Source organism: Capra hircus, chromosome 10 (genome assembly GCF_001704415.2).
Source record: "Capra hircus breed San Clemente chromosome 10, ASM170441v1, whole genome shotgun sequence".
Classification (NCBI taxonomy): Eukaryota; Metazoa; Chordata; class Mammalia; order Artiodactyla; family Bovidae; genus Capra; species Capra hircus.
The window spans coordinates 26,205,408-26,224,454 of record NC_030817.1 but is presented as its reverse complement, the minus strand read 5'-3'; the positions used below and the strand labels follow the sequence as shown (position 1 = coordinate 26,224,454).

Genomic DNA, 19,047 nt, shown 5'->3' with positions numbered 1-19,047 from the left:
CCTCTGACTCAGGCATAGAGGTTGGGGAGGTAGTGAAGCCTTTCAGCCTCTCTCTCCAGCTGGCCCCTCTGCTCCTCCTGGCAATGGGCCAGGCTCTCCGGGACTCCGTGGCTCATGGAAGATGCCCTGGCAGATGCTGGGAGGGAAACCCAGCAGAACCTCTCGGCCTTGTTCACCCCCTCACTCAGCCTCTGCCCTCCTGGGACTGGTTTTACTACAGGCTTGTGTGTCTACATTCTCTTCATATGCTTTCATTTCCATGCTCCTTTCCTTTTGGGAACTCTCCTTTGAAAACACACATTTTTCCAGGACTGCCTCCTGACTTAATTTCACCTTCCATTTCCTCCTGATGGGTGCCTGATCCACATTCCCTGGCAGGGACAGTCAGAGACCGTGGCCAGTGTAGTCAAAAGTTAAGCAGCCAGGTCATGGGTGGGCTTTGGAAAATAGGGGTTTTCCGATGTATGCAAAATTTCTTCTGTTCCCTTGACTGTTCACATGGAGACAATTTAAAACATATCCTTGTCCCTCTATCCTGAAGGCTAAGTAAGGCCTGAGGAGGAGAGAGCCAAGAATGAGGGCGGGAGGCGGAGGGGTCTGGTGGCAGCTGCTCCTTTCAGACCCAGGGCTTCTCTCCCTCCTGGGCTGGGGGAAGGGACACAGGAGAAAGACAGGGGCATGGCTTGGGCAAAAGGGTCCTCCTTTTATAGTCTCCAGGGATAAATATGTTCTGTGCCAGCTTCTAAGAGAGCAGGGCAGGCACTTCTGCTGTTCTAGGAACCATGTTGTGCTCTGATACAGATTCTGCAGGCAGAGGAATCAGTGGACAGCAGACACCAGGAGGGGGTCGGCTACCTGTGTGCTATAGGGACAGGCAGGCTCTGTTCAAAGGCCCTGGACAGCTGAGATGATCTGACTCCCTTCTGCCCTCCGTGATACGTGGCAGAAGGCAGGCGTGCTGCTCTGGCCCTTCGGTCAGCAGGAGGATGCATAGATTCCACCTGAGGGGTAGCCCAGCCTAGAGCCCTTGCCCAGAGGAGCTGGGGGACATTCTGAAAAAAGGAGGATCCAGCCATTTGGGAGAAACTCTGGGTATCGGGTCGGGAGGATGGAGAGTTTAGACCATGAGTAGGAGTAAGAGCAGGAGAGAGAAGGGCCCGAGATGGTGCCTGGAATAAGCCCTGGAGCTTCTGTTCTCTGGTTAGGGGCCCAGGGAACTGGTGGGTGGGTGCGTGGGGCACATCTGAGTTGGGTGGGTAGGGCTCATCTGAGCTAGGTGTGTGTGCTGGCTTCTGGGATCAATGCATCAGAGGAGGGTAGGGGACAGGCAGCATTGGCTGCTGGGGGATCATCAGGGGAGGAAAGAGCACAACAGGAGAGCCTTTTAGGACCTCACAGGACTGTAATCAGACAAGGAGAGGCCTGAGCTCCTGACAGGCAGGGCGTGGCCACCTCAGAGTCTTTGCAGAGTCTTGTACACTTGACTTTGTAGGGTCCTGCCTTGTTAGGAAGCTGACTTGGGCGGGGGAAAGCAGGCAGATGTCTCCTCCCCAGAGGACTTTCAAGAAGGTGAAAGGAAGGGGGACAGGATGGGTCCATTTCTTACCCAAAATAAAGGGGTTGAAGGTGTAGTTCCAGACCCAGCCAGCAGGTGGCATAAGGGGCCCATACACAGACAACCAAGTCTCCAGCCAGGGAGAAAAACCACCTGGGGTGTGACCACAGGGTCTCTGAGAGGTTCTAGAAGATGCTCAGTGATCCCAGATATATGGGCAAGCAAGGAAACGCATGTGAACTTCTCTCTGAAGGAAATGGTGGTAAATGAGAAACGGGGTACAGGGATGCACCCCAAGGACTATCCAACCTTAGCTGTGAGAGGTCTTGCCCACCTACCTCACAGCAAGAACTGAGCCTCGAGCATGTGTAGGGGGTCTCCAGGGAGGGGCGCTGCAGGAAGGCTGGTTTGGGAGGGTTTTGGCAACGAATGTTAGAACTCTTATGGGGACGTTTAGGAGCTGAAGGACTGTGGTGAGAGATGGAGGAAAGAATGGAGGGAGAATGAAGACCGTCGCCTGCTAGGCGTTCTACCTGCATCCTCTATTCCTGTCCGTACACCCTTTCTGAGAGGTGGGCGCCGCTACGCCTGTTTCATAGACGAGGGAAACTGAGGGTCAGGGAGAATGAGTAACGAGCCCAGAGTCACACAGCTACTGAGTGAAAGTTGAGGATGCAGTGGTCTGGTCCCAAACCCTGAGCTCTTCCCACTAAATCCTGCTGCAAGAGACGGGGTGGCACTTCTGCTCGGGTAAAAGGGGCTATCCAGCGGGGCTCATGGTCTAAAGGGGAGTCTGGCCTACAGAAGATGCGTGGCTGATGGGCTGAGGCAGCGGGACTGTGTCACAGCCATCAAAAAGGCAAGAAGAGGGGCTGGGGGCCACACAAGACCTAGGGTTGAGTGCCTCAGGCAACCAAATAGCGAGATGACAGAGAGGGGAAGTTGGCCACTTCTGCAGCCGAGAACTTCTTCCTTCCCTAAATGTCTGTGGTCTGGGCTTTCATTGTCTGGGTGAGAAGGCTCTCAGCAGGCGGGCTAGGAAGGCTGTTCAAAAGACACTTGTTTGCAAGAGAAGAGTTGAGAGATGGGAACAAGAGGGTGAGCAGAGACAAATGCCGGAAGAGAGGACAGAGGGAAATGCGTGGGAAGAGCTGAGGCCGGCCAGGTGGGGAGTCCTCCAGGTTGGGGGCTGAGGGGAGAAGCTCTCATGAGGATTGGGAAAGGCAGCAGGGTGGCTCAGCCCTGTGCCCCGGGGGCCAACTGTTAGAATTCTTCTGGAGGATGTTTAAGAGATGAATGAGATGGTTGTATGGCATCACCGCCTCGATGGACATGGGTTTGAGTGAACTCCGGGAGTTGGTGATGGACAGGGAGGCCTGGCGTGCTGCAGTCCATGGGGTCACAAAGAGTCAGACACGACTGAGCGACTGAATTGAACTGAGAGATGAAGGACTGTGGTGAGAGTCCAGTCACTGGAAACGAGGGAAGACAAGGGAGGGATGCAGAGCAGAGGGCCACCCGGTGAAGTGAGGGGGAGGGAGGGGAGTGTGCAGGGTCCCCTTGGACAGGGAAGGTCTCCCCCATGACCATCCTGGGGGAGAGAATGAGGCTTCCTCAGGGGCTCTCGTCGCCATTTCTATGACCAGTGTGGGCTCTTCAGGTCCCTGATGTGAGGAACTGGAAGCTGCTTGATGTCTCTGAGCCAGGCACTCAGACCAAAAGGAAGACACTGACTCCCCCATCTGGATCTGACACCCAGCAGTCAAGCTGGCAACTTCCAACCCCATTTCTGAGATGCCTTCAGTGTTGACTGAGTCCCATGTTGGGTCTGTTGGGATCTGGGAGGCTCTGAAACATGGACTGGCAGACAAACCTAGGGGTTGGTTGCCTTTGAGCAGCAGGGATGGGAAGATCACGCCCAACCTCAGCATAGAGAGTGGGGCACACCCAGCCTCGGACAGAGGTCCAGAAAGAGCCTAGAGCCAGTTTCCCCAGAGTGCCAGGGCGTGGTGGCAGGCTGTAGGCAGACACAGCCCTGCCACGCTGATTCAGGCATTCTGGGGAGACAGACACACCCCGGTTCGTGGGAAAACTGATGTTCTTTCCTGACCGGGTCTGCTCATTATGGACAAACACTCCATTTGCCTTCACTGTAAAAACACCTGAACCAGCAGCTCAGCTCAGCCTCGGAGTGGGCGGGAGAAACGGTCCAGTAGAAAGGATGGAGAGAGCTTGCTCAGGCAAGAAGAAACACAGCTGCTGCGTCCACACCCACATCCCTTCCCTCCAAGGACGTCAGAGTCTGGCCTCTGGCAGCTGATTAAAGCTCTAGGCTGCCTGCTGCGGAGGCTGGTGCTGGGGGCTGGGGGTGGGGGGTGCGGTGGGTGGGTATTGCTAAGGTGTTGACAGCAGCTGGAGCCACCAGGCACTGGCTGAAAGGTGAGCTGCTGCAATCCAGTGCCCACTCAGTCCCGGGACACTATCCCTCATGTTCGAAAGTGCTGGTAAGTTGCCTGAAGCCACATCAACCTCCAAGGTTCTGGAAGGGAGAGACAAGGGACCTGGGGGTCTGGACTCTCCTATTCATCCCAGATGAGTTGGCGAGTCTTCCCTCAGGGAAGCTAGCTGCAGGCAGTCTTGGAAGGTCATGGGGAAGAATGACGTCTGTGAGCTGCGCTTGGCTAGGAGAGTTTTTCCCTGACAACCTGATGAAGGCCTGATAATGAAACGCATCCAGGCAGCTGCTTTTTGGAGCAGCCTGGCCCCAGAGTCCCTGCACCACAGAGGAATCCATCCTTGAGGCTCAGAGTAAGACAGGGCACATTTGCCCCAAAACAGTGAACCCCGAAGGCAGATTCTTTCTTGCTGTGGCAGCCCACTAGAAGCACCAACGCTTTTCAGGGTTCTCGCTCATCATTACAGCAGCTCCACTGGGAGAGTTCCTAGAGCAGGCACAGGACACAGAAGAGGCCCCCGGGGCTGTGGGCCCCCAAGCCTGGGTTGTCTCGGATCCTCTACAATACCATTTCTTCTCCATAAATCAACCTCCGCATCTCACTACAAATGTTACACTGAGGATTCCGAGGCAGCCAGAGCCAAGCAGATGAGGATGCTTAGCAGGACCTCAAAGCCCTCCCCAGAGCTGCCCCAGGATGAAGGGGAGACACATAATGTGGAGGGTGTGGTGGGAGGAGGCTCAGCCTGCTGCCAGACCCCCTCTGCTACCCGAGGGCCACCTTCAGGGTAGGCCTTCAGGCCACCTCCTGGCCTTGGCAGGAGCAGAGGTTCAACCTTGCCTTCCTGTCTTCCCTAGGCAACCAAGGAAAACACCCTAGCCCTTTGCCATCTCTTCCCATCTGCAGCCTCACACCAGCTGGCACCTGACCACTGAACCAGGTTCCTCAGAGCTGAGAACACCACAAAAGTGGGGAAACCCTTCTCTCCCAACCCTCCCTTTATTTAGGTACATGGTTCACATACAGGAACGTTCTGGACTTTCTGTAATCCTGCAGAGAGAGCTCTATAAAGGGCAAGGAGACCCAGGAGGATTAGGAGGTTTGTCTAAAATCTCTCAGGATATTTCTACAATGAAGGACTAGAACCCAACATCCAGACTTCCAAAATTTCACTCCAGGAATTTTGCCATTTGTGAAAACTTGTTTCTTCTTGATCTCATGCACTCCTGCATACTTACCTGTAGAATGGATTTTATTTTTTTAAATCAGAACATGCTCTAACATGGAAAGCTAGGAGGTGATGGAGGCAATGGATTGTATGATAATGATATGCTTGAGGAAAAAACCGAATGCATGGAATAGTGCTCCAGCCTCCGCCTGTGCGTATGTGTGTGTGCACACACCCGGGAAAGGAGGAGCAGGCAGGGTTGGTATGGTGGTCACCGTAGGCTGCGCAGTGGTCTGGACAGGGGTTCAGGTGCCTGGTCTGCTCCCCCAAGCAGGAAGCCGGCATGCACTAGTGATGGGTTTCACGGGGAGCCACAGTGCACACATCTATCGCACGGGACACCGACACCAGACCACACACAGCAGGGATCTGTCCCACGGGGCACCAACACCGGACCGCAGACACAGAACAGCGTGAGAGCCAGGCCTAGCCCGAGAGAAGGCTCAGCAGAACTTCCTGCAGCCAGCCTTCCTGGGAGAGGCCTGTAGCTTCTGGAAAGGTTTTCCAACCTGCATGGGACTCTTTCTCCACTCTTCTCATATCAAAGAACAAGGGGGTATCCCACTCTCCCCCTTGGAGTTCTGTGGATCCTCATGGAAACTCAACAAAGGGCTCCGAAAGGAGAAGCAGCAGGAAATCTGTTTGCATGAGGCCTTGGGCCTGGTGTTCATTTGATTCGCCATCTGGTCTCTTCCTGGTACCGTGCACAGGCCACTTGCCCCATCTGGCAGGGTGGCTGGCTCTCTGGGAAGGGTCTCAAGTGTGGGCTCACTCCTCCTTCCAGAGAGACTCTCAGGTCCAAGCAGGTTTTATTCCCCCCAGATCCAGCGGCATTCAGGTGTTGGATGGAGGTGGCTCTGATGCACATGTAATGACATTTGCACAGACACACACGACACAGACAATGGATGGCTCGCTCAGGCGGTCACAAAGGAACCCACAGACCTGTGACGTCTCCACACACAGACACACAGGGATACACAGCTGAAGCGCAGGTGGCAGGAACAGTCACAGCCCCAGTGTCCGCAGTCCGTGCCAGCCCCCACCAGAGTTCTCTCTCCTTCCAGGGGGGCTGTCTCTGGGAAAGGAGGGGCCAGGGCGAAGTTCACCGGAGACCCCCACACTGCCATAATGGGATCTTCAGAGGGAACGCCTAGGAGAGACCCTCCAGTGGGAGCTCAGGAGTGCCCTCTGCTGGACATGACGTGCTGGTGCAGCTCAGAAAGGGAGGCCTCTGGTGGGGCTGGAGGCAGCTCAGAGTGTGTCTGTGTCGTGTGTGTGTCGTGTGTGTGTCGTGTGTGTGTGTGTGTCAAAAGTGTGGGAAGGGCCGAAATCTAGATCTGACAGGGATTCTGCGCAGGAAATGCATTTTTCTGGGGTTGATGTCGTACCAGAAATTTCCACCAAGAACTACTAAAGGTTCAGGCAAGCTCAACTGGGTACCTGCACAGGTGGTGGACATGCAGCAGCAAAGCCGTGCAAGGCACATGCTGGGTTCTTGCTTTCTTCTCAGTCAGCGGCTCCCAGGACATTTCCCTAAAACCGGGTCAGAGCCTCCCAGACTTCCTGCATAGACTTCCCGAGTCCTTTCAGCTAAAGGTTCTATGCCAGGCAAGGCCCTGAAGACATCTGGGCCTTGGGTACCCCCTCCGCTCCATCCTCCCTTCTACAAGTTGGAGACCTCTGAGGCAGAATCCCTGGGGCTCTCTTCTCCTCCCAAAGGGCTTCCTCAAGTCTGTTCTTGCCTCAGAATCATCTCTGTCTCCAGCTCACTGACCCACAGGCATCAGGCCAGGAAGGTGCAAAATGGGGAAGGGCCTCTGTTTCAGTGGAAGGAGTCTACTCGAGGGTGAACGTGTCCACTTCACTCCCCTAAATGCCACGGTTGGGGCAGGGAAACCACACGGCCCATTTGTGAGTATGTGTGGATGTGGGCGTGTGCTGGGGGTACTGAGTTAGGGACAATGTTGGAGGGAAAGGACAGTGTTTAAAAGGGGATCATTCCTGCTGTATAAACTGTTCCCCCTGATGGAGATGGGGATGAGTTTATATAACAAAATTTATTAGACCACATAAAACCAAACTAAGAGAGTCATGTCAGTGGGCTGGCATGTCAGTTTCTTCTTGATTGAGGGGAGGAGGGGAATTATTCTAGAAAATAAGCTAAGTAAATAAGGAAGAGTGGTGGAAGGATTCTGGGGAGGTGGGGGTGTACCCATCCTGGCCTTCTGCCCCTGCAGAGCCTAGTCGGGACGATGGGTCTCTGGCAGCAATGAATCCCAGGAACTGGACAATTGGGACAGGGAACTGACCGGGGACGTTCTCTCAGTGGTGGCTCGGTGGGGACCTCGGGGAGCCTCCCCCGCTGTCTCGCCTTCCTCCTCTTGAAGCCTACGGAAAACAATGTCCCACTTCAGAAATGAGCACCTCTTGGAGGCCGTGGCCCATCTCCAAGGCCTGGCTTCCCACCTCCTCCCCCAAAAACACAAGTCAAGTCTGCAGCCCGGCAGACCCTCCACAATCTGCAAAGTGAAGGCAGATGCTTCAGAAAAGGCTGGTTCCAGGCAGCCCGGCCTCCAGAACACGTGTTCAGCTGGTCCCAGAATAGGGGGTGATGGCGCAGCAGCCATGGCCTGACCCCCATCCTTCCCCCATGAGGACTCCAGGACACCCAGGACTGGGGAGAAATGAAGTCTCTTTTCTGCCTTTAAGCTCCAGACACTCTGGGTTTCTCTTACTAGTGGCCCAGGTGTGAGAGGTCACATATGGTGTGTCAAAACATCAGGGGGCCTGTTTTGAGTATAAGCATCGTCCTCCCCCCCACCTCAGCAGAGTGCTCCAGTCAGTCCTCCCCACACTCACCCAGGCTCCTCCTCGGTTCTCTCCGGGGTCTGGCGCTCTTTGAGCTCAAGCTAGGAAAGGGAAAGGCCAAGGAGTCAGAGCAGCCACAAGGGGAGCCTGCTCTGAGACAGCTTTCCCTGAAAGAGGCTCCCTATACCCAGTATATCTGATGCTCGTTCCTTCTGGAATCAGCCCCTCTTGTCTCTTGCCTTCAAAAGTCCATCCTTCCTCCCACCCGTTTCCTTCCCGCTCTCCCCACTTGCTCAGCCTTTTACACTGCCCACAGGTCCCCCAAAACTGCCTAAGAGCTCTTGACTGGAGGGACCCCTAAGGCTGTCCACTGCTCTGGGCCGCCCCTCGCCAGCTCACCGTGGTGGGCTTTTCTAGGGCAGCAAAGCGCTCTTCCCAGCTGGCCGCAGATTTCTCAAAAGCCTCGTGCCTCTTGAGGAGCTTTTCTACACCGTCCACCGTGTGTCCATAGTCCCGGCTGGCCAGGTAGGGCTCCTGGGCGATCAGCCATGCTTCGGCCACGGAGGCATCCCGGAAGAACTGGCACACTTCCAGCACTGCCGAGACAACAAGGCCCGGGGTCTGTGAGCGCCCCCCTGGACCTAGGCGGCCTGGGGAGGTCCGCTCACAGACAGACGTGCAGTTGGCAGGCGGGCGGACCAGGCTGTCTTCCCAGGCTGTCTTGCTCACTCACAGACGTGCACAAGCAGCCGTGGGAGAGTCCAGGTCTTTGTGCAGCCTCTACCCAAGTGGTGGGCTCTCCCCACCACTCCGGTCTCCAGCCGCGAGGACAGAGCCCCTTCTGGGCAGCACACACCACAGGTCAAACACCTGGGATGCACTAGAGCCTTACCCTGACCCCTGGAGAGGCCACAGCTCTACGGGAACGCCAGCCTGGCAGGAGGCGGGGGCGGGGGCAGAGGGTAGACAGGGAGTGGGTGTGCTGGCTGTCAGAGGTGGGCTTCCAGCAGCGTGTCTGCTGGGTCTTCTCCATGAACCTCCTCCCCCCCAACCCCTGAGGCTCCCGGCCCTGAGTTCTGCTGATGAGTGGTGCTGTGTGTGTTGGGGGGCTCGTCTCCTCCACTGCCTTGTGACATCACCCCTCCCCGCACCCGCCCCCACCCCTCCCAGATTGCCTGGCTCCCAGGCTTCACTCACACATGCGGAGCCGCTCCCAGCGGGCCTCCCACTTCTCCTTCATCTCCTCCCTCCTGGACACCACCTGCTCCCGCTTCTCCCTGATCTGTGGGAAGAAAGGGAAGGCAGCTCAGGCTTTGGTAACCCTTCCCCCCACGGTGGGAGGCGGTGCGTGGAAGGGCCCTGCAAAGCCGGCTGGCCTTGGTCACAGGGTAAGGCTCTAGTGCATCCCAGGACATCAAGTCTTGGCCCTGCCAGCTGAGCAGCCTTGGCCAAGTTACTTAACCTCTCTGGGGTTAAATATGCCTCACCCAGGAAGCAGGGGTCGCCAAGCCCAAAGCACACACACGAGAGGGTTTAGGAGGGTTATGAGCCCATTCGCCCTTTGAAGCGGCCAGCTCCTTGAATGGGTTTGGTGAAGCTGTAAATCCCTGGGCCAGCACAGAGCCCCAGTGCTCCTGGGATGAAAGAAAGATGAGCCTCCAGGGCCTGCAGGCTCCCTCCCAGGAAGCTGTCTGGCCCGGCAGGAGTGGAGGCGAGAACAGGCGAGCACGCGTGTCCGTCCCGCCCGCCCACCTCGTCCGAGGCCTGGTGCTGCCTCTGCAGGAGGGACTCGCCGAGCTCCAGGCAGGTGCTGAAGTTCTTGCTGCGAGTCTCTATCTCTGCCCGGATGCCCTGGTGATACTTCATGAGGAGTTCCACCGAGGAGACGTCCCTGGGGGGCAGGGTTGGGAGTTTGGTGAAAAGGGAGACTCAGGGTGACTCTGGCCCACTTGACATCAAGTTCCAATCAGAGGGGGGGCCCCCCATCTGCCTGGGAGTCTGACCCCACTCCATCCTCTCTCTCTGGACAGCCAGGAAGTCCTGCCAGCTGCCTGGTCCAGCACACACACACACACACACACACACACACACACACACGCATGCACGCACACATGCACGCACGCACACACACACACACACACACACACACGAATGTTACATTTGGCAATAAAGAGGAATGAAGTACTGATATATGCCAAGTAGATGAACCTTGCGGACAGTGAAAGAAGCCAGTCCCAGAGGACCACACATTCTGTGATCCCACTCATGTGAAAAGTCTACAATAGGTAAATTTAGATATACAAAGCTGATTAGAGGTTGCCAAGGGCTGCAAAGAGATAGGAGTGGGGTGATGACTGCTAAGGGGTACCGGGCTTCTTTCTGAGGTGATGAAAATTGGGGTGATGGTTGTCCGACTGTGACTATGCAAAGCAAACACTGAATGGCACCCTCTAAACGGCTGAAGGGCGTGGCATGTGAATTATAAGCTCAGTCAAGACGTTAAAAAAAAAAATTTGACCACCAGGACAGGCGCCCTAGAGGCAGAGGGCCAGAGATGGGCACGAAGTGTGCAGTGAGTTCTGATCCTGGCCAACGGCCCACATACCTGCCTCTATCTCTCATAGGCAATGAGCTCCTTTCCTGAGTTTTAGGGAAAAGGTCCCCAAAAGCCCGTGCTAGGGGGAGAGTGACCACTCAGCTTTTGATATATAAACTATTTATTTTCACTGACAACTGTGGCCACTTGTGTCCCACGACGGAATCTGAATGACAGATGTGTTTCTCAGCACTCAGGATTCTCTACTCTGCAATGGTCAGTCCTCCCAGTAGCAGCTGAGCCACTAAGATGCTGCCTGGACCCAGCCTCAGGTACCCCTTGGAGATTCCTGCGTGCCCACAGTCCGGGAGACCCCTCCAGGACGGGCTGGCATCCCGGCCCGCCAGCCTCTGGGACAAAGTGGGCCGGGGGTGGGGCTGCTGCTCTCACCTGGGCTTCTCCTGGGTCTCGATCTGCCGGACGATGCTCTCCATCCAGGAGAGGAGATCTCGGGCCATGCTGAAGAAGCGGAATTTGTCTGCCGTGTCCACCAGCTGGGTGCGGCGCCCGGCACAGGCATCGAGCAGCGCCTGCCACGCGGCAGACACTTCCTGCTCGTTGTTCTGGATGATGTCTGCCTTCTCCCCAGCGTACGCTGTCTGCAGGCGGGCGGCCACATCCTGGAACTGCTGTACCTGTGATGGGGCAAAACTGACTGTTGTTCCCCAGGCCGACATGTCTTGGGCCTAGGATGGATGAGAGTGTCTGCTTCCTCTGAGTCTCCCTCTTGAGGATGGTGCTAGAGGCTCCCCACTTCTTGGGTGCTGGAGAGAAGGCTCTCTGCTTTGGCACCTCTGCTGACCCAAAGCACCCCTTGGGTTCTGATGAGGATTTGGGAGAGGGGCTCTGTGCCCTTTGATGTGTGATTATGAGAGTAATTATATTACCGGGCACCACTCTAAGCACTTTTTATGACTCTCTCTGTCTTTATAACAATCTCATCAAAGAGGTACTGTTCTTATCCCTGTTTCTGAAACAAGGAAACAGCCGCAGGGAGGCTCACGACTGGCCCGAGGTCACTCATGCTCGGAGAGGGCACAGCTGGGACTGGAGGCATCTCTCGACTCCCTGTTCCAGATCCTTCTTGTGATGCCATCCCCTGTTTGAGGCCGGCCCCAGGGCAGTGAAGCCTCACGACCGAGACCCTAGTGGGGTTGTACCTGCCTCAAGGGCTCTGGCATCCCCAAGGCACCTCCAGCTGGAGGACAAATCCCTAGGCTGTCCCCTTCTTGGTGACTCAGGGGCCCCACCTATTAATACTTTGGTGTTTTTTCCTGAAATCCCACTGCGTCAGTGCAAGACTGCAAATGAGCCCAGCTCTCCCTGTTCCTCTGGAAGCCCGGTGAGCAACGCCAAAGTGACCGAGCACCCCCCCCCCCCCCCGCCCACCTCAACCTTTTCACCACTTTGGACTCTGCAGAACCTTATGGGCCTATAGAAGTGCCTTAGGGGGCACCCCATGATGGGAGGGGGGAGTCTAGACTGATCTTGGGCCCCCCTCCAGCTCCCACTTGGAAAGGCTGAATAGCCCCATGGCTAAGTGTTCAAAGTCTACAGCCAGACTGCCAGGATCTGAATCCTGGCTCCACTGCTTAGCTGCATGTTTCCAGGCAACTTAATTACCTTTCTATGCCTTGCTTTCCTCATCCAGAAAAGGCAGAAGACATTACTCCCTTCCTCAGAGTGTGGCTGAGTATATTGCTTAGAACAGTACCTGGTGCTAGAAAAGCGCTACATGTAGACTCCCTAATGATTCTGTAACATTCTGACAACCAGATAAATTGCATTTTAAGGTACTTTGCATTGGGTTTTGGGAAAGGCTCTGTTTAAAGTGAAAGTGTTAGCCGCTCAGTCATGTTCGACTCATTACAACCCTATGGACTGTAGCCCGTCAGGCTCTCTGTCCATGGGATTCTCCAGGCAAGAATACTGGAGTGGGTAGCCATTCCCTTCTCTAGGAGATCTTCCTGACCCAGGGATCAAGCCCAGGTCTCCCACATTGCAGGCAGACTCATCTGAGCCACCAGGAACTAGTGCTAAAGCTAAAGAACATCTGAAAGCCTCTGCTCCCTGCCTTCCTGCCTGGAGCTGTTGCCTCTCTAGGGAGTGCCTGTTCCAGAGATTTCCTCTCTAGAAGCCAGGAGAGGACCTGACACTACAGGGCCCCAGGGATGCTAGTCAGGGGCGAGGTGGAGGGACAGCTGGGGACCAGAGGCACCTGCTCCCCCAGCAGGTGGAGCTCCCGCTCAAAGGCAGTGTGCGTGCGGTGGAAGGACTCCGCGGTGCTGGCGTCCAGCCCCACATCCTCGGGCAGCTCGCGGTGCTTCTCGCCAATGAGGCCCAGGATCTCGGAACCGGTGTAGAAGTAGCGCTGCAGGTCATAGGAGGCGGCCAGCAACTGCATGCGCGTGTCGATGAGCTCTAGCAAGTCTGCCCACATCTCGTTCAGCCCGTCCTTCCACTCGGCGATGGTGGCTGCCTCGGAGTGGCCCGCGTCGATGAGCCTCTCAATGATGGCATTCACGTTGTCCACCCGCTCCTGCCCAATCGCCCCGGTCTCCCGGGCAAAGTCCCGGAACTTGTCCCGGAGCACCTGGACAAGGGTAGATGGAAACGCGGTTATCGGTTATCAGGGCTCGGGCTTCAGTGGTGTCATCACACAGACTCCCAGCGGCACCTGCCACCACCTGGAGCTGGGCTCTGACACCTTCCCCAGGGTGCCTGAGCTCACACGGGGGAGCCCTCATCACTGCGGCACATGGCACCGGGCAGGTGTGTGTGTGTGAGTGTGGAGGGGGAGAGACAGCTCCCAGGTCTGCTGCATTAGAGGGAGACAAAGCAAGCAGGGGCCGTGGACACTCACAGTCACGTGGTCAAAGTCTTGCCCCATTTCGGAGGAGGAGGCCACCGTGTCCTTCTCTGCAATCCACTGCTCCAGGTCATCCACCTCCCTCTTGAGCTGGAACAGGTGGTACATGTTCTCCAGCTTCCGCCTGCGCTCCTCCGCCATGTCCTTCAGCCCTGCATACTGCTTGTCCACCTGCCCCTGAAGTCTGATGATCTGTTCTCTAGGATTCAAAACAAGAAAAGTCCTCAGAGGGGGCGGCCGAGAACCCAGGGCAGCCAGCTTCAAGGAGCCTGCCTCCTCCTTCCCAGCCCTGAGGCCTGGATGCGTGGGGGAGCACAGCTTTGAAGATATGGCAGTGACTTTTCACGGGGAAGAGCTGGGAGAAAAGGAACCATCCCTTAGACCATGATGCTTCGGGGGATGATGAAATGTGTCCCCTGCCAGGAGCTGCCTCCTGTCCCTGCCCCTGACTCTGAGAAGCTCAGAAAGACTGGTCTGGATGGAGAACTTTTCCACTATCCTTCCAAGGAGGCTGGCACGGGAGTGGGCAGTCTGAGCCTGGCTCCACCAGCAGCAGGCCTGCTTGGCTCCTCAGGGAGGGATGTGCAGTACCAGGGGCTCTTCAGTCCCTGGGGGTCCTGAAGTGCCTGCTGTGGGTGCCCTGAGGATAGGGCCATGCCTGGGGGCAGCCTGAGGTGCCTGACCCAGTGGGCTCCACTGACGCTGCACCCACACCACTCAACAGTTTAGACGGCATATGATGATTTTGCAGAGACACTGCGAGATCCTGACCTACCTTCTGGACCACACACAAAAAGCAAAGTTAGACTAGGCTAAAAGATGCTGAAGACTAACTCCCCCAAAGACGGGAGCTCTCAGTTCACCACGCAGGCAGTTTTGCTACTCTGTTCCCTAGTCTCTTTGCCAACCAGGCCTCCTTCCATCAGCCCTGTTTGAAGTCACACTAAACCAGGACACAACAGGGAACTGGGGCCAACCAGCAGTCCAGAAGGTAGCCTTCTCAAACCCGTAGACTTGGGGAAAACCATTTCTGTTTTCCCCTTGGACCTGAAGGGATCCTGCTTGGCAGGGGCGGGGGGCATGCCCAAGAGCTGGCCAGGTCGCCTCCGGAGGCACACGCACCCCTCGGGGTGGCCTGCGGATAGCAGGCCCTGGGCCCGGCCGGCCAGCTGCTTGATGTTCCTCCCATATTCCTCCACTGCCCGCTGCTGCCGCAAGTGCCGCTTCAGCATCACGATGGCACTCTCTTCATCCTGCAAGGAAGCGGATTGTCAGGGCACGAGCTCATCTCACCTGGGTGAGATGAGCCAGGACGGGCCAGGAGGTGCGGGAGGGCCAGGCTTGCGGGACACCCCAGGAGCACCGCGCATGGTCTCTTCCTGCTACTCCCGGTGCCTGGCAATGCCCGCATCCCACCTTCCTCTCGATGCCCTCAATTCTTACCTGACATCCACCCTCCCAGGCCCCGGTCCAACCTCTCTCCTCATGAAAACTTCCTGTATCACCCCAGCTTTTAGAGATCCCCTAACCTCACCTCTCACACCCTCCCACCACAGTACATCTGCACAGAACCCCTGGCACACAAAAAAATGTGAAAAATTCTTGGGTTAGAGCAAATCTAACTAGAAAGCTGAGCACAGAAGAATTGATGCTTTTGAACTGTGGTGTTGGAGAAGACTCTTGAGAGTCCCTTGGACTACAAGGAGATCCAACCAGTCCATCCTAAAGGAGATCAGTCCTGGGTGTTCATTGGAGGGACTGATGTTGAAGCTGAAACTCCAATACTTTGGCCACCTGATGCGGAGTGCTGACTCATTTGAAAAGACCCTGATGCTGGAAGGATTGAGGGCAGGAGGAGAAGGGGATGACAGAGAATGAGATGGTTGGATGGCATCAACGACTCAATGGACATGAGTTTGGGTGGACTCTGGGAGTTGGTGATGGACAGGGAGACTCGGCATACTGCGGTTCATGGGGTCGCAGAGTTGGACACGACTGAGCGACTGAACTGAACTGAACTGGCAAACAGGGCACCCAGCTGGAGTACATGCATCATATGTTCTCAAGAGGAGGGGCGTCCTGAAGGCACCTGGACCCCTGCCTGCTGCCCTCAGTCCTCACACACCTGGCCTTCCAGGTGCCCCCCTGATAGCCCACCTCCCCGCTGGCTCTTCTTCTCAGCTGGTTTTGGTTCCCAACCCTGGACCCTGCCCGAGCCGACCTGGGGGTTCTCGTCAGAGAAGACGTAGAACTCCTGCTCGCCGATCCAGGCCTCGCCTCGCCCGCATCCAGGTAGTACTGCTGGGCCTCGCTGGCCTCTTGCAGGTGCTTTAGCCGGCTGGCCGCTGCCTCCCGCAGCGTGTCCCACGAGCCTTGCAGCTGCCCCAGGCGCTCCTCTACGTCCTGGCAGTCGATCTCGGCTGCTGCCACCAGCTGCTGCCCTCTGTGCAGCACGTCCTCCACCCGGGGCGTGTGGCCCAGGATCTCGTTCTGCAGTGTCTGCGGCCAGAGGGGAAGAGCTCAGGAGCTGGCCTTTCCACCATGCAGGGCAGCCCAGGGCCCCTCCCAGGCACCTCTCGCCCCGAACCACTTAGGGAAGCTTGCGCAGAGCGGGTGGCCGTTAAAACGGCCTGTGACCATGTGCCCAGCGCAGTGCTGAGTCCACCCACTCTCCTCTCACCCTCCTGTGAGCTTCTGAGATAAACACTGGATGCCAACACAGAGCGGTTAAGTCCCTGTGGGCTTCGAGTGACAGGGTGGGATTTGAACACGGCTCTCTTGGATCCCAGAGCTGGAGCCCTTGACGGCTCCCTACTCCTGTTTCGGAAGAGCTCAATTTCTTTGTTGTGCATGGTGGAGGAGAGGAAAATGACTCTTACATGGCCTTCTGAGGCCTGATTTTAGCAACTTTTACTCCGTATAAAACAGTAGTCAGCAGTTGTTCCTTATTCAGGGTAGGATTTTGTTTTGTTTTCTCCTGTTTCTATTTCTCAAATCTTTTCTGAGCTTTGTATTATTTCCTGCTTGAGACTTCAGTTACCAAAATGGTATTTTCTTCCCACTTTGGTGATGGGCAAGAATAGGATAGATGGCCAGTGTGACCAACAGCATTCAAAATACATGGAACTATCAATGCCTGTAAGTCACCTAACTTGTTGAAAGGCACCTTTACACATGATGCTTGGAATCTCGAGTCAGACAATTTCCTGTGGTCTCTGCAATTGTATTAAAAAAACCCACTGCTCAGCTCAGACAATTTCCTGTGGTCTCTGCAATTGTATTCGAACAACCCAGGGAGGCGTCAGCTGCCACTTGCCAGCTTGCTTTCCCTGAGATCTATGAACTCTTCAGGTATACTAGAAAGCCATTTCTGTCTCTCTCCTTTTAAGCAAATTCCTTCCTAGGCTTCTGCTCAGTGTGTTTACTTAGGACATCTTGTCCCTTGACTCCATTCATTTAATACCTAGGTATTAAATTGTTTCCAAGATAACAGGCCCTGTTCTAGGTTCTAGGAACAATATGGGGACAAGATAAACAAACCCCCTGCCCTCATAAAGCGTACACTCTAGTAGAGGAAAGGGTAAGCAAGTAAATAAATAAATGAACGTAGATAACAGGTGCTACGAGGGACAGACACCAATGAGATGAAGATTGTTCTCCGAGGCGTGGCAGTGGCCACTCTAGCTGGGGGTCCAGGAAGGGTTTTCTGCACAGATAACATCTGAGTGAGAGGTGACAGATGAGAGAAAGAAGCTCCAGAGAGATCTGGAGGGTGAGTGTTGCTGGCAGGGGGACAGAGCCAGTGTCAAGGAAGTCCCTGGAAGGAAACCTGGATGGTCCAAGGGGCCAGGCAAGCTAGAATACTGTGAGGGAGGGTGAAAGGGATAAGACAGAAAGTTCAGGGGGAGGTGGGAGCCAGGCCAGGCTGGACAGTGGCTCTTAACCCTGGCTGAACATTGAATCACTGGGGGAAACTAGACGTAGATAGGGCCACCCCATCCCAGAGATCCTAATGAATTGATCTGAGATGGGACCCAGGCATTCGTATGTCTAAAGGTTCCCTTGGGTGATTCTAATGTGCAGCTAGAGTTGAGAACCCTTCATGAGGCACCTTGCAGGTTGGGTTCTAGTCACACCATTAGAGCAGTGGTTCTCAAAGTGGGGTTCCAGGCCAGCAGCATCAGCATCACCTAGGATCTTAATAGAAATGCAAGTTATCAGGCTCTGCTTCCAGAGTTTGCTGCAGAGGATCTAGGGTGGAGCCCGGTCAAGTGCGTTTTAACAGGCCCTCTGGGGAAGTCTGATGCACACGGACCACTGCAGTAGAAGGAATGATAAAATGGGATTTCAGCTTTAGTGAGGCTAGCTTAAAATCATCTTTACTGGAGCAGCCACACTCACCCAAGAGATTGTCTTTCCCTTCATGTTAAGGGGAACCCCATCCATATTACTCTTGCCCTTCTCGTGAAATAGCCATCTTCAGCCCAGGGAGGTGAAAATCATTTGGCAATAATTCTGAGGCTAAAGCATTGAGTGTTGAAGTGACCAGAGTTGGCTAATTTTATAGCAGAGGAAACTGGGGCCTCGAGGATACTGTCTTCTGCCAGCCTTCCCCCTTTAACTGGAGGCTGATGTGATAGTGGAACCCCCACCTCCACCACCTTCTAGTTTAGGTACCTACGTGCTGCCCCTGGAGCGTCAGTGCCATGATCATGCCAACTGGAAGCAAAGGGCTAGAGGGAGCTTTCAAGAAGCCACTTTTAGTATAATTAATTCAGGCCCTTGCACAGTTGCTGGGTTCTGTGGGCAGATGTTGGCTGCTGACATTTTTGGAAGAAGTAAGTACCGTCTGCCATGACCTTCCTTTCCCAAGTTGCTGCAGTACCGACTGTCACTCTGGGACATTCTGCTCTTTTCTAAGTTCCCAGATTCTCCCTGATCGACACTGCAGCTGCCCGCCCCGCCCCGCTTCCTGAGCCAGAGAGCAAACCAGGCAGGAGGGACTCCGACTAAGAGCAGGGGTACAGTCAGCCCCTGGCCAGACTGCATGGTCAGACCACGAACCCACGCCACTGGCCTTCCCAGAGGACGCAGGCTTCCCTGCAGCCCTGACAGAGGAAGAGCATCCGCTCGCTTCCAGGCCTCTGACCAAGGCCACAGCAGTTCCCAGTCAGGCCTAAAACAGCAGAACAGCCAACGGATGTTTGCTCCTATGGCTCGGGGTCCAAGTTTAGTGGCTTCCTCTAAAGGAAGCGGGGGTTAGAGCCCCACAGCATCCTCACGTGTTTCAGAGAGTAGAAGCCTACTTGCCCGGAGGAGACCCAACGGGCCAAGCTTAGCCCTGAAAGAGGGACAAAGCAGCGACAGGAGAGACGCCAGGAGCTACGAGCCTCCTCTCGGGGAGGCCAGGGAGACAGAAGCTACAAAGCACGTGAAGCCCCAGGGCAGGGCCTCCAGATCCTGGGCCCTGAAGGGCCTCGAATTCCAAAGCGCCTGGACCCCTCACTCCCGCGCACCAACCCCCACGGTTCC

General features: G+C 55.6%; 1 protein-coding gene across 1 annotated transcript in view; it reads right to left on the bottom strand.

Moving 5' to 3' along the window:
- The window catches only part of SPTB (spectrin beta, erythrocytic), a 127,842-nt gene that overhangs the window by 10,063 nt on the left and 98,732 nt on the right, over window positions 1–19,047 (bottom strand). Inside the window, 11 exon segments of the mRNA XM_018054066.1 lie at window positions 7,552–7,630; window positions 8,102–8,151; window positions 8,450–8,646; window positions 9,248–9,332; window positions 9,803–9,941; window positions 11,037–11,281; window positions 12,865–13,239; window positions 13,510–13,714; window positions 14,638–14,768; window positions 15,737–15,792; window positions 15,795–16,014. Of these exon segments, the coding sequence (XP_017909555.1) occupies window positions 7,552–7,630; window positions 8,102–8,151; window positions 8,450–8,646; window positions 9,248–9,332; window positions 9,803–9,941; window positions 11,037–11,281; window positions 12,865–13,239; window positions 13,510–13,714; window positions 14,638–14,768; window positions 15,737–15,792; window positions 15,795–16,014 (1,782 nt within the window).